Below are 15,867 nucleotides of genomic sequence, written 5' to 3' on the forward strand. Positions count from 1 at the left end.
TGCTCTATAATAGGAGCCCCAGCCAGCGTCTCTGCTCTATAATAGGAGCCCCAGCCAGCGTCTCTGCTCACTGCTCTATAATAGGAGCCCCAGCCAGCGTCTCTGCTCTATAATAGGAGCCCCAGCCAGAGTCTCTGCTCTATAATAGGAGCCCCAGCCAGTGTCTCTGCTCACTGCTCTATAGGAGCCCCAGCCAGTGTCTCTGCTCACTGCTCTATAATAGGAGCCCCAGCCAGTGTCTCTGCTCACTGCTCTATAATAGGAGCCCCAGCCAGTGTCTCTGCTCACTGCTCTATAATAGGATCCCCAGCCAGTGTCTCTGCTCACTGCTCTATAATAGGATCCCCAGCCAGCGTCTCTGCTCACTGCTCTATAATAGGAGCCCCAGCCAGTGTCTCTGCTCACTGCTCTATAATAGGAGCCCCAGCCAGTGTCTCTGCTCACTGCTCTATAGGAGCCCCAGCCAGTGTCTCTGCTCTATAGGAGCCCCAGCCAGCGTCTCTGCTCACTGCTCTATAGGAGCCCCAGCCAGCGTCTCTGCTCACTGCTCTATAGGAGCCCCAGCCAGTGTCTCTGCTCTATAATAGGAGCCCCAGCCAGTGTCTCTGCTCTATAATAGGAGCCCCAGCCAGTGTCTAGCTCTGTGTGCTCTAAGCTCCAGCAATGCAGGTCTGACGGAGTGCGTCTCAGATCAGTTTCCCCTCCTCCACTCAATAATGCATGTGGTCTGGCTGGAACATTATTCATCAGTTAGGTGGATGCTGTTATCCTGCTCTAATGCCTTCACAGTGGAGGGGTGTGTGTGTGTGTGTGTGTGTGTGTGTGTGTGTGTTGGATCTCTCTCTGGATCACCTGTGAAACTCTACACCTTTGATTATTTATAACGAACGGACACCTCCTTGCTTAGATGGAGTCCTCTGACAACAGAGACGACAGGCCGTTCGCTCAACTCCAGTTCTTCTTATCATCTATCCACCTCCCTGTGCTGCTTACCATTGACAACTTGGTTGGATATGAAAGAGGGTGGGATTATTAATGACTGCCTTATTGGGTCTTAAATGTGGTGGTGGGGGGTATTATATAGGGTGCTGCTGTATGTATTCTAGACCCAGCCTTCTCCTCCTCTGGTGTCCCGAGAGGCGCTGTATAATGTATGGAAAGCAGAGCAGTATTGAACCAGCGGTGGTATAGTAATGAGGGACACGAGGCTGGTTTGCATTGGAGCACATCAATAGTTACAATGCTAGGATGACAACTAGATTCATCTAGCTGAATGGATTATAATGTAGTGTGCACTACAAATTGTTACATACAAAAGAGGGGGTGTAAAATAATCAACACGTGGTGATGATAGTTCTCTTTACACTGGAAAATGCTGTGAGTGTCAAGATTTTTTTTTAAATAAAACCAAGTCATATGTTATTTCTGTCTTTCCAAGAACGTGGTGATAGAGGAATATGGTAAAGAGGAGGGTGGGAGAGGTAGAGGGGTGGTATCTGTACCTGTCCTTTCCTGTTGACCCCGATGATCCCAGCGGTGGCTTCGTGTGGGGCCGTGACAAAGATGGTCTCCCCGCTGATCCTGTTCATGTAGATGCAGGTGCCAGTCTCCAGGTCGTACAGGTGGATGTAGCCATATTTGGTGATGAGGAACACCACATCCTGCTTGGAGCTTATCTGATAGGAAAAAGTCAGATTTAAAAATAAAAATAAATGCAGAGGCGCAAAACGTGTAAAGTGTAACATATGTAAAGGCAGAGTATTCTCTACGATTGTACAAAATAAATCCCTTCAAGGGCAGTACAGTTGTCTTTCATTCATTTATTACATTTTATTCATTCATGAAAATAAAAGTCAAAGTATTAAGAGCTCTACTCTTCCGGTGCTAATACATTCCAGTGCTGATCTTTAGCCCCCTCCCCTACTACAGTGCATTCAGAAAATATTCACACCCCTCGACTTTCCCTAATTTGTTGTGTTAAAGCCTGAATTTATAAAATTGATTAAATTCAGGTTTGTTTGTCATTGGCCTAAACACAATACCCCATAATGTGGAATTATATTTGACATTTTACAAATTAATTAACAATGAAAAGCTGAAATGTCTTGTATTCAACCCCCTTGTTATAGCAAGCCTAAATAAGTTCAGGAGTAAAAACGTGCTTAACAAGTCACATAATAAGTTGCATTGGCTCTGTATGCAATAATAGTGTTGAACATGATTTTTGAATGACTACCTCATCTCTGTTCCCGACACATACAGATACTCGTAAAGTCACGCAGTTGAGCAGTAAATTTCAAACACAGATCCAACCACAAAGACCAGAAAGGTTTTCCAATGCCTCGCAAAGGGTACCAATGGGTAAAAAAAACATTTTTTTTTATAATATCCCTTTAAGCATGGTTTATTTATTCATCACACTTCGGATGGTCTATCAATATACCCAGTCACTACAAAGTTACAGACGTCCTTCCTAACTCATTTGCCGGAGAGGAAGGAACTCAGAGATATCACCATGAGGCCAAAGGTGACTTTCAAACAGAGTTTAATGGCTGTGATGAGAAAACTGAGGCTGGATCAACAACATTGTAGTTACTCCACAATTACTAACCTAATTGACAGAGTGGGGGGGGGAAGCCTGTACAGAATAAAAATATTCCAAAACAATCATTCTGTTTGCAACAAGGCACTAAAGTAATCCAGCTAAAAACATGGCAAAGCAATACACTTTTTGTCCTGAATACAAAATGTTGTAATGTGTTATGTTTGGGGCAAATCCAATACAGAGTACCACTCTCCATATTTTCAAGCATAGTGGTGGCTGCATCATATTATGGGTATGCTTGTATTCGTTAAGGACTGGTGAGTGTTTCACGATAAAAAAAATGCTTACCAAGAAGACAGCGAATGTTCCTGAGTGGCCGAGTGACAGTTTTGACTTAAATCTGCTTGAAAATCTACGGCAAGTCCTGAAATTGGTTCTCTAGCAATGATCAACAAACAATTTGACAGAGCTGGAAGAATTTTGAAAATAAAATGGTTAAATAATGTACAATCTAGGTGTGGAAAGCTCTTTGAGACTTACCCATTAAGACTCACAGCTGTAATCCCTGCCAAAAGTGATTCTAACATGTATTGAATACTTACGCAAACTCGATTTCTGTACAGCAATAAATTAACATTTTCAACAACAAAGACATTTAAAATCACTTTGTCATTATGGAGTATTGTGTGTAGATGGGTGAGAAACAAATAAACGCAATCCATTTTGAATTCAGGCAGTAACAACAAAGACACTATGTGCTGTGCTACAATGTCAGGGTGTCCTTGGTCAACAGTGGCTATCAGTGTTAAGTACAGTCCACAGCTACCTACTAGGCTTCCCTTGGCTAACACTAATACCCTTCTCACATTACTTTGCCGACACGAACAATACTACTTTTCTTTTCACATTAAACTTCCCAGCATGCAATTATGACAGATCCATAACCACGCCAGTGCAGTACAGCTGGTCTTAGAGTGATAAGTATAGTACATTGATTGCTATTATGTACCTGCATGGCCACAGGGAAGTCATTCTGAGCCTCTGGAGGGAAGAACACGTCCACTGCTTTCTTTGGAAAAGGCTGGTTCCCTGTGGGTGGGGTGCCCACCTCAATGATGTGCAACTACAATAGAGAGGAACCATTAGAGAACAATGTCATTTACAGTTGTCTACACTGACGTGCTTAGCCAGCGGGAAAAACTGGCTGCAATGACATCAACACAGCTAGAATTTAACCTGTTGTAATCTGGTTATAATTATGTCATTTCAACCAGCTTTGCCAGCTGAGTATTGTCGAGAATATTTTTTAAAACATCTCCACCAACCAACCCCAATATCACCTCCTAACCTCAGTACCCAGGTCCTTTGGCCTACCTTTCCTCCGGCCTGTCCTCTCACAGCAAAGCAGAACAGTGTGGACTCCTCTGTGTTGCCCTCCATTTTGAACTGGGCGAAGCCGGCGGCGTGGCCCTCGATGGGCTGTGACACCTTCCTGTCCACAGAGTACAACTGCATGGCGCCCACCACACGGTTTTGCTGCAACAGAGAAAACACGTGCTCTTTATGTTCATTACAAGGTAATGGCATTCTCTGCTACAGCAATTAGTTGAGTTTGATAGTGCACAGCTATGTATGTGTGTGTGTGATTAGATATATTCACTGTCATTGAGTTAATGTGTTGTGTGCGTGTCTAAGACAGTAACCTGTGCGGAGATGCCGATGAGCAGCAGCCACTTCTGCTTGGCATCAGTGCGGTAGTTGATGATTTGACAGCCCGCCAGGCTGGAGTGCCGGTCAAAGACTTTGATTGGCTGGGAGTCCCCCTCCATGCTCCAATGGTAGACGGCATTGTCAGTCACAAGTGCCACTGTGTTGAGGGAGATCCACTTCCAGAAGGTGACGTCGTCAGTCATGGTGTGGGCCTTCATCTTGCTCTTCATCTCAATGTTAAAGATCTGAAGGGTTTTGGCGGCTGAGAGGGGAAGAGGGAGCAGAGAGAGGCATCGAATGGGAGAACAACCCGTTATGGCTACTCTGAGAAGTCAGCAAACACACACACAGGTCAGAGTGCCACAAACACACACGTCAGACTGAGGGAAAGGTAAAGTAAACGCCAAATTTCCCTTGAGTAATGAGAGTCAAGCTCGAAATGGTAGTAATGGCCCAAAGAGAGCATCAGGCAATAAGGACATCATGACACAGCAGTCAGAGAGATTAAGCAATGAAATGAAACAGACCACTAAAATGTTACATATCAGCATCCAGGTCAATTATAAGATAAAACAGGAAGAGGACTAATACTTAGACAGTATTAGAGGGAAAGGAAAGGAATGTTGACAGTGTGGTTGGGGACTTACTGTCAAAGGACGCCCTTATAAAAAAGTCAATGAAAAGAGGTTTTCAGTATTGATTAAGCCTGTACCATTGTACGTTATTAGATGTTATTTTACTTTGTTTATATACACTGAGTATAGAAAACATTAAGAACACCTGCTCTTTCCATGACAGACTGACCAGGAGAATCCAGATTAAAGCTATGATCCCTTATTGATGTCACTTGTTAAATCCACTTCAAATCAGTGTAGATGAAGGGGAGGAGGCAGGTTAAAGAATGATTTTAAGCCTTGAGACAATAGAGACATGGATTGTGGATGTGTGCCATCCAGAGGGTGAATGGGCAGGACAAAATCTTTAAGTGCCTTGGAACGGGGTATAGTAGGTGCCATGCGCAACGATTTGTGTCAAGAACCGCAACGCTGCTGGGTTTCCTGTGTGTATCAAGGACATCCAGCCAACTTGACAACTGTGGGAAGCATTAGAGTCAACATGTGCCAGCATCCCTATGGAATGCTTAACACCTTGTAGAGTCCATGCCCTGAGGAATTTAGTCCGTTCTAAGGGAAAACGGTGCGGGGGAGTGGGGGTCAACTCAATATTAGGAAGGTGTCCCTAATGTTTGGTGTACTCAGTGTATCAATGATGGATAGGTTAGAAAAGGTTACTCACCTGTGTTTTGTTTGATTAGTTTTGGGTGAAGTTAGTTAAAGCTTTATTAAGAAGCATTAATTATTGTATTCCCTGTTCATTTTATCAAAAGCAAATTGCAATTCATTTCCAAAAGTTGCTAAATAATTATTTGCTGTGTTATCAGTTTTTGATACCAAAGCCATGGCTTCATAATCATAAACATCACACAGACTATAGTTTGCAGTGCACCAATTACAGCATCGGCAGCCCCATTTAAAAGTGTGAACCAAATTAACAAAGTGAGTTTTGATTAGACCAGATTAAGCAATTGGAGGTGCACGTGAGAATCTGCATGGTGCATATTCTGCTTCTCCCATCCCCCAGGGTCACTAAACCATCACATGATAGATTTAGCACGGTGGTAAAGAGGGAGGGCAGATTAGGGAAGAGGAAGAAGAGAAGTTAGATAGCTATGCTACTATGCTAGAAGACCACGGCCCTGCGTTTCCCACTACATAGTAATACAACCTGTAATTCCGTCCTACAGTACAACACAAATGATTGTGAATGAGATGCCAAATAATGGAAAAAGTCATGCTTGCTAATCCAGTATAATCTCACAACTGCTTTCTGCTTCAAATGAGATGATCATTTAATGGCATTTTATAGCATGAGTGTTTTTACTATCTTAGGCGCTGGAAGTCCCTTTTCTCACATTTGCCACTCAACTTGTGTCCTTTGGTCATATGTTTGTGAATGAAGAGCGGGCTCCAAAACTAAATTGCAAGTTAAGACAAGATTTAATGTAACAGTAATACTAAGGTAATTGTTGACTATAGCTACTCCTGAAATCCGTATATAGGCCTATTGGCTGTAGCCACAGACTAATAATGAGTCCCTCCTCCAAACACTGTGTATTAACACAGCCATCCTACCCTCAAATGTATAAAAAAATGTTTTAACTCCAAGTTGATGACTGGCCCTTCGGTACTGTGCTATTTCAGAAATAGTCATTCATTCACTCACTAGCTAGAAAATGTGCCTTTCAGATATATTACTGGTTGCTGAAACCAGGCAGTCAGGGAAAACGCAGGGTCACGATACAAAGAAGGAGAGATGGGAAGCTAGGAGGACACACCAAGCACTACGGTCACATAGATGGGGTCTGTGTCGGTCTGTCTGAATGGAATCCCAGGAAATATTTCCAATCTAGGTTTGTTTAAGTGGTTTGGGCCAGTGTAAATTACATTAGGATTGGCAGTAGGGATGGGGGTGGAGAGGGGCAGTGTTGGACCCACAGGGAGGAGCATGACTCTTATTAAATCTACTGGTTTAAACCAATCAAAGGCTATTTTACGTTAACGACCAATCAACTGGTGGCTAATCTGATTTTTCAGCCCTCTGGGCCATTCTAACTTGTCAAGGGGCCCTATTCATCATCTCCATACTCCTTCTGGCCTGAAATGTACACTTTCTATATCGACACCATCATCTGATAGAATACCAGAGGAAGACTCACTGGACATGCAACATCATCTAAATCTGAGCAGAGCTACCATCAGAATACAAAACATTGATTTAAATCACTATCATCACCCAGGCCCCGTTCACTGCCTCTAACAGAGGGAGGAGCACGGATCTACAGTGATCGTTAGCTAGCTATGAGAGAATTCTAAATCTCTCTATAAAATAATCAGATTACATCACGAGTAACCTAGCTCACGTCTACTTACTGCTTTACCCACAACTTATGTGGTCTCGTTTCTGGATAATACATAACCTAAACTCTTACACAGCTCTTATGACAAAGGTAGTGAACCCCATTGAATCCCAAGGGTTTGGACAACAGATTCAAACACAGGAACTGGGGAGGGAATCGAAATGGCAAGCAACAAATTTGTGTCAACCCACAATATTTCCACCCCAAACAGATACTAAATCATTGGTACATCTAAGAAACAATATTGATGTAATGCCAACATTCAAGCTAGAAGGTTGTGAAAGATAAATCCTGTTTAGATTGGCCTAATAGTTAGATAATAGCTTAAACATAGGTGCACCAAATATAGCATGTATGAAAAAATTTGTCCTGCCACTATTTTCACAATTATGTCCATCTGTGTGCATAGACAGGGTTTGGAATAGAGTAAAAGGGAACTGGAACAGTGGGAGTCAGTCCCAAGCTGGATGATAACATGGTGATGATATGTCTAATATGAAAGGAGAAACTAGAGTGAATGAGTGTGTGCAAGTGTTTCTAGTGAACATAGTGTGGACTTGAACTAAGTCTTAAGGATGTTTGAATGCGGATTTAAAAACAGGATTTAAAACTTCCACAACTCTGTTGTACTGAAATTTTAACTCACCGTCTGCATACACATAAGAAAGCAGTAAACAAAAACAAAAACAAAAAAAACAAACAGAGAAACAAAAACAAAACATAACATAACAAAACAGACAAAGCAATTATGGCTGCTGAACAAGACTTACTACTGTTGGGTCATAGGTCAGTAAGACTAATGTCTGGGACAATCAAATATACTTTACAAAACTAAATAGAAATAGCTGTATGTATGTGGACATAAACAGATGTTTACTTCAACACTGAATGGACATTGGTTGTTGACAGAAATCTGCTGGCTACATAACAAACATGTCAAAAGTGAATCATGAAGGCAGGCCCATTAAGGGTTAAATGTGTCTGTACTGCATCAATAAAAACATCAACACAAGTGTACAAAACGGTAGGTCTGTTGTACATCAGATAACTTGACAAATCCTATTGTTTCCCAGGGATTGTACCCTGGTTAAATGAAGGCTTAATGAAATTCAGACTGTCCGTTTCGACTGGCTTACCTTTAAGTGCGATGACTTTGGAGGCGGGGTTCATGATGGCGCTGTCTGCAGAGATAGGCCTGCGGATGGGCGTGTTGGGGTCGGCCATGTCTATGATCACCACCTGCGCTTGCTCGCCCACCTTCTCTCGGATACAGATGAACTTATCAGACTCCATCGTCAGGGTGCTGAACCCGATGTTGGCCGGGTTGATCCCCAAGTTTTGGAGCTAGGGGGGAGGGGGAGACAACATTAGGAGCTTTTCAGCTATCAATTACCTGAGTAATAGGAAGAACAAAAAAACAATACCAGCTGGAATGACAGGGATACCTTGTGTGTGTGCATGTGTACACTGTGCATTCAGACCCATTACATTTTTCACATTTTGTTACGTTACAGCCTTATTTTAAAATGTATTAAATCATTTTAAAAATCTTCATTCTTCTACACACAAAACACTAGAATTACAAAGCGAAAACAGGTTTAGAATATGGCAAATGTATTAAAAATAAAAAAACAGAAATACCTTGTTTACATAAGTATTCAGACCCTTTGCTCTGAGTGTCAAAATTGAGCTCAGGTGCATCCTGTTTCCATTGATCATCCTTGAGATGTTTCTACAACTTGTGGTAAATTCAATTGACTGGACATGATTTGAAAAGACACACACAAATAAAAAAAGGTCCAACAGTTGACAGTACATATCAATTGAAAAGCCAAGCCATGAGGTTGAAGGAATTGTCTGTAGAGCTACAAGACAGGATTGGTCATTATAGGGTATTGTGCATAGATATACTAAAATGTATTAATCTAGGGCTGTAAAGTAACGCAATGTAGAAAAATTCAAGGTGTCAATACTTTCCGAACGTACTGTTATAATAATGAGCCAATCAATAGCAAGACAGCCTCTCTCACACAGGCACACTGCTTTTCTACAAACATCAACATTTTCATCGGACTCCACTGTCAGTTGGTGCTGGCTGACTGGTTATGAAGTGGGAAAAGAACATGGGGAAGGGGCATACTCAGAAGACTATTCAGAAATACTTGGAAGACAATCAAAGGGTCTTCACTCTTCCACATGTTGCAACTTAGTTCACTTGATGGTAATAAGCTTGACAACAGTATCTACAGGTCGTGTGGTTATCTGCAGTAGCAGCACATGGGATGAATGAATGGCCTTGGTGGCTAAACAAGTGTTATGTCAGGGATTTAACATCAGGTCAGCAGCACACAGTACTTAAAAGGGGTGTGGTGGTGGTGCTGTTGTGACTGGTGATGACATTGAGCCTGACAGCGAGCAGCACCCCAACAGAGACGATCAGAACAGAGCAGAGCTGCATGGTCTCTAGGACTGGGGACTGGAGTAGGGAAGGGGGAGTGATCCTTGGCCAACGTTTCATTTGGCAGCATTTCACCACTAAGTAACTCTGTTGCAAAACGTCTGGGCCCTTATTCAATGTGGACTCCAAAGTCCGGTTCACAATCTCATACTACATTTGGCTCAGCTCATAGTAATGGTCTGACAACACCAATTAGAAATCCAACGTGTAATCATGTGCTGTACATTTTAGGTGTGCCAGCCAAACATGTATGTCTGATGATGACGAGGCATTGTGATGCCAACACACCCCATTCCTGAGGCTCTTTGAAAAGCTGGTCCAGATAGCTCCTGCAGAGGAACATAGGTGCTGTCAAGGCCGGGTATAGCTTGTGTTGAGTAGCAAGTCCTGCTCTGATCTGTTGTTGAACTCACTGCTGACCACATGGCCTACAGAGACTATCAGCCTGCATGAGAAGGAAAACAAGGAGTCAACTCGTGTTCCAATAACAAAGACCTGCGGGAGGCCAGATCAACAACATTACACAAGCTGCCTCGCAGGCACCACTCTGTCACCCTGTGTCTGCCAGGCATAACACCTACACAACATACTCACACTGACTCATAGAAACCCTGACACAGCAACAACCGGCCATCTGCAGGGTAGCAGCGGGTGAAGTGGCATACTGTGCCCATGGGCCTATCTAGCATTGATCTATCACTATTCACCGTCACATTTGGTGACCCTTTATTTCTGAGGACAAGTTGAGCATGTCTTTCTCACCTTGTTTTACGTTCTCACCTCATACTACTTGTGTAGTAATGTGGGAGTGTACATTGAACTGGGGCTGCAAGGCACATGTGTCAGTTTGTGATTCTGACAGGGTAGTAGTAGTCTACAACCTGCAGGTATATGTCTAGGTTGAGGCTCATTGATTCTGAGGGCCACAGAGGTCCTTCTCCCTCCAGGGCTATTAGATGGAGGATTATCCCTCTGCCCCCTATCCATCCATCTAGCTGCTCAGACTTGAAATGCAGCCAAAACCAACCAAAACCAACCAAGATCCTGAATGGCGCAGCGGTCTAAGTCACTGAATCACAGTGCTAGAGGCTTCACTACAAACCCGGCTTTGATCCTGGGCTGTTTCACAACCGGCTGTGATCCAGGGTCCCGTCTAATTGGCCCAGCGTCGTCCGAGTTAGGGGAGGGTTTGGCCGGTGTTGTAAATAAGAATTTTCTTAACTGACTTGCCCAGTTAACTAAAAGGTTAAAGAAATAAAACATAAGACATTGAGGGGAGTCAAATTTAAAGTGAAGGAGAAAAACAGGGAGCTCTCCATCAAGACACACAGAAACACACAGGGCTGGAGGTGCCACAGCGCCTGCAGCGGCTATGGTAACTGACAGGAATAGAATCTGACAGAGAGAGGGTCAGGGGGAGGCGTTATGTAATTGTTACGCCAAGCAGTACACATCTCTGATTCAGAACTGTTCTGTACACAGCTGTATGGCACAACCCCCCATGGCTCACAACAACTATTCAAAGACATTTTTTTTCTTCACATAATATCAGATGACAGCTTCATTCTTTTCTTAAAATACATCTTTATTACACAAAAGACCAAACAACATACATTCCTAAATTGTAAGCAATTAATTTTATGCCTCCCCACAAAGCAAATGGGAGACCAGTAATTCCAGGTATTTTACCACTGGATTTCCCCTAGCTAATGCCCTGGAGTGTACACAAAGCACAAGCATGGAGACCGAGCCTACTCAAATCAAAACCAGTAGCCAGGTTTAAGGGTAAATGGTAAAAATACATTCTATTTTTGGATTTAAAACATCTTGATCGGATTAATGTTGCCTACTGAACAAAACCATGTGGCCTCGGTCTGACAATCTGAAACAGTTCAAACATGCTCTCTTGCTGCACACTGTGCACAGGTAAAATGTTCATTTGTTGTTGAAATATCCAGGTAACACAGATACCGGTTTTGACTGAATCAGGCCTGAGGGTATAGCAAAGAAAAGAAAGCACATGGGTAAATACCCCACCCCTGGCCTAGACCACTAGCTAACATGAGCCCTTCCTGGAAATGTGGTGTAACAAATCCAGGACCTGAACCTTCAATGGTAAGTCACACTCCACAACCACACCAGGCAGGCAGCGAATTCTTTCACTCATGTGTAGCCTCAGTTCTTCCTTTTCAATTACCCATCTACCCTACACACAAGACAAAAGTCATGGAAGTAGACTCAAAAGTTGTGTAAAAGCAGAGAGGAAGACAGAGGCACAACTTGGCAGAAAATCTCCCTCCAGCATGTGGCGTTTTTTCATTGTTCCACAACACCAAGCAGGGAGTTTTAAAATGGAGGTTAATGAGTGTCGAATTTGGTCAACCTCAAAAACATGTATGGCTTATTTGCTACGTGTGGTTTATTTGATCTAACAGAAGTTTTGTAGTGCTTATGTTGTTACGAGTACTGATATAAGTAGGACGTGAAATCCTGGCAACTTCAATAAAAATCTATATTGGAGTCGGCTTCGAGATGGCTCTGCATATTCATGGCATGCTATGCTACTAGCCTCATCTCTCTCTAATGAATACAGGCGGTTGACGTCAACAAAACTCATCGAATATTCACAAAAAAAGGATTACAATAATGAGATGTATCCACCAATCCAAAGAAAAAGGATAGGCGGGCTCTAGATAGCCAGCCTTGCCACTTTGTGGACAACGACTCCCATTGTTAGGGCGGAGAGACATGCATCTTGTCAGTATAGCCATAACCTTTGGTAAAAGTAATTTAAGAGCCTGTTATGGGAATGACATGTTAAAGAGAACGGTCAGGGTGAAGAGGGAACTCTCCTTTATCATTATAACAGAAGGGACAAAAAAAGGAGATAGATACTGTCAATGATTAGTTATAGGAGAAACAAGACCAAGATGAGACTCTGGACAAGGCGGATACGGTATATTTGAGGCACTTTAATCTAGCATAGTAATATCTGGCAAACGTGCAGCACGGCTCTTATCGTCCACTCTTAGGGAGGTTTCGGAAAAAGAGAGCGTCCCACATATTTGGGCAGTACATTTATACATTGAAATAACGCAGGTAGATTCTAGTAGTCCTGGCTCCTGGTTGGTTGTTCGTAGGTGATAGACAGTCCTCTCCAGCCTGTTGTCAGTATCCCATTGGTTCTTGACAGAGTTCTTTGTCTTTGTAGCCCATCCCAAAGGGTTTTGGAGCAGTGTATATTCATGGGTTATCAGTGTGTTTAACAACAGTCCGTGAATGCGTCATTACATGTTTTAATATGTTATTACAACAATACCCATCTAAATGTATGGTAGAAATTCTATTATAGAAAGTTGCACATCAGTTCCTGTACATTCCAGTTTAGAGTTCTATTTACTATCGCCCTGATGACATCACTGCATCTTGGGTCTAACCATCTCTCAATGGCTGGAGGGAACCCTTGACCTCGGTGCTATTTGTCAGTGGTAGGGAACACGGCGTAGGAAGTGCTAAAGCAGTAACGATCACTAAGTGAATTGAACAGTAGACAATGGAGACCTGCAGCCCCTAGCCAAACACGATTCATCCCTCAGTAAAGACATGGTCACATTTAGAACTGCCTGTCTGTTCACCGTGGGTAACATCAGCCAGCCTGCCAGCCAAACGCACGCACACACTACAACAAAGGCTACCATCTCCCTAGAGATAACCGTCACTTTACCCAAGCCCAGAACAAAACACATACTACCACAATTCTTCAACAGATTCAAGGACATTCTTTAAGAGATTCCATTTATAAAACCAGTGTGATGACAGGACTATGATGTGTTTGAAACGCACCCGTTTTAGTGGCTCGGATATAGGATCAATCAAATTCACATTTGCAAAATCAAAAATTGCAAGAGATCTATATCACATGCAATATTTTAAAATGTCACTGAGCCAGGTGTAACATTTTTTCCTCCTCTTGCAGCTGCCTCCCACACACACCGAGCCACACCCCCTGTCACTCAAGGGCGCAGTTCCTCCTCCCCGCTGTTAAATTCACTACAAGTTGGCATGCTGTTCTGTTAGGTCAAATGCAGTCAACCGATTCCAAACAAGAACGATGCCGCTTCCTACTTCACTTTTAAATATAAATCATTCCATTTTATGATTCCAACAGTTCACCCAAATGTTTTGCTCTATACTGAACAAAAATAAACACAACATGTAAAGTGAGATGAAATAGAGGATCCCAGAAATGTTCCATATGCACAAAAAGCAGTCCACAGGCCTCACAACCACGTGTAACCACACCAGCCCAGGACCTCAACATCCGGCTTCTTCATCTGCGGTATAGTCTGAGGGATCGTCTGAGACCAGCCTTCCGGATAGCTGATGAATCTGAGGAGTATTTCTGTCTGTAATAAAGCCCTTTTGTAGTGGAAAAACAAATTATGATTGGCTGGGCCTTGCTCCCAAGTGGGTGGGCCTATGCTCTCCAAGGCCCACCCATGGCTGCTCCCCCTTCTATTTTTGTTCTGTATATATTGTAAGTCAAATCGCAATATTTTTAATCCCCGTGCCGACAAGATGAAAAAAATCTGTCAATGTGCCCTTGAGCAAGGCAACTAACCCTAATTGCTCCAGGTCGCCTTCGATAATGTCAGGCTCTGGCAGTGACCCCACACAGAGTGTCTAAAGGGTAGTTGGGATATGCAAAACATACATTTCCAATTCATACATGCATATTATACAATCATGTACATTTGTGAAATAGGATAAATGAGCACCCACCTAATTATTATTGTTGATGGACACTGATGCCTTGTAGGACAAAACCCTGGATAATTACACCAATGATCTTCAAAAAGACCAGCGTAAATCATCCTACAAAAATATACTAAACTCCCATGGCTGAGAAATCAAAGGGAATATACAATGGGGCAAAAAAGTATCTAGTCAGCCACCAATTGTGCAAGTTCTCCCACTTAAAAAGATGCTTGTGTATTTTATGCCTTGTGTTACTATTGTATAATACAGTTAACTCTGCATCATTGGAAGCATCTCACGGTAAAGTCAACACCAGTTGTATTCGGCGCATGTGACATAACATTTGATTTGAGCAAAATGCTTGTCTGTCTACACAGATTGTCCACGACCAGGCAAAACATGAGTGCAGGCTGGGCAGGCACTAACATAGCCCACCCCACATAGCCATGCATGACATCACTGAGGCGGCATTTGGGTGAAACCAGAACAAACCGACACCATTGTACACACACCAACCTGGTGGCTGGAAAATCACTCATTTAATCATGAGGCTGTGTCCTCTCCTCACACAGACCTGCTGTTGGGTTACCTACCCCTTGGCACCAGCAGGATTGGCGGGTTTTGGCAAATTTCCGGCGAATCACTGCATTAAACATGGACATGTACGCCAACACAGCAGGGAAGCACACACCACGAGACTTGACACAGAAGAGCGATAAAAGAAAGGAGTAAATGGAGGATGTAAGTGAGTAAAGAGCAGGAAAGAGACTTGAAAGACAATGAAAGATGGATGAAATGAGAGAGAGAGCGAGAAAGACTTAGGGTCACGGCTGACGCCACAGCGCGACATGCGTATTTATCCGGTGGGTGTCCTTGTCCAAGTTCACTTTGCCACGGCAGCATAATGAGAGAGAGCGAGAGAGGGGAAACAGAAGAGACAAAGAGATTGGGGGAAACAAAGGGAGAGGGATGAAAAAGAGGGAGCATGATTCTGAGTGATGCTCCCAGCCAGGTTATTGACTCTGTGGGTGCTGTGCTGTGGGAAGAAGCAGACAGACTGCCACAAGGCAACAGTAAGTCACTCCTCACCCACCATCAAACCTCTCCTCATCCATTACCACCACAAACCCGTCTCTCCCACTCCACTGTCACAATGACATGAAAGCCCCGAACTAGATCTTATATGGCACTACAGTGGAGCATGCTCAGCATACTTCTGTTATGTAAGACTGGGAAGCCGACAAGAAATGTAGACTGACACATCTCAATCATTTATTAATAAGGGCTGAGCCGAGCAGCTCCTGGTGTCAGATGCCTTGGTGTGGCTGGATCAAATGGATATCCACTACAGCCTCACTGGCAGACAGTGGAACAGCAGTAGTGCACTGTGTGGAACATAGCTTAATATTAGCAGCACAG

General features: G+C 43.2%; 1 protein-coding gene across 1 annotated transcript in view; it reads right to left on the reverse strand.

Annotated features, from left to right (window-relative positions):
• Window positions 1-15,867, reverse strand: part of cltca (clathrin, heavy chain a (Hc)) — a 65,320-nt gene that overhangs the window by 39,643 nt on the left and 9,810 nt on the right. The window contains exons 2-6 of the mRNA XM_036937422.2: window positions 8,369-8,576; window positions 4,249-4,517; window positions 3,920-4,081; window positions 3,555-3,668; window positions 1,503-1,676 (exon numbers count right to left, since the gene is read on the reverse strand). Coding sequence (XP_036793317.1) covers window positions 1,503-1,676; window positions 3,555-3,668; window positions 3,920-4,081; window positions 4,249-4,517; window positions 8,369-8,576 — 927 coding nt within the window. The remainder of the gene's footprint in view (window positions 1-1,502; window positions 1,677-3,554; window positions 3,669-3,919; window positions 4,082-4,248; window positions 4,518-8,368; window positions 8,577-15,867) is intronic.

The sequence above is a fragment of the Oncorhynchus mykiss genome, chromosome 12, assembly GCF_057628025.1.
Source record: "Oncorhynchus mykiss isolate SJ-2025 chromosome 12, ASM5762802v1, whole genome shotgun sequence".
Taxonomy (NCBI): domain Eukaryota; kingdom Metazoa; phylum Chordata; class Actinopteri; order Salmoniformes; family Salmonidae; genus Oncorhynchus; species Oncorhynchus mykiss.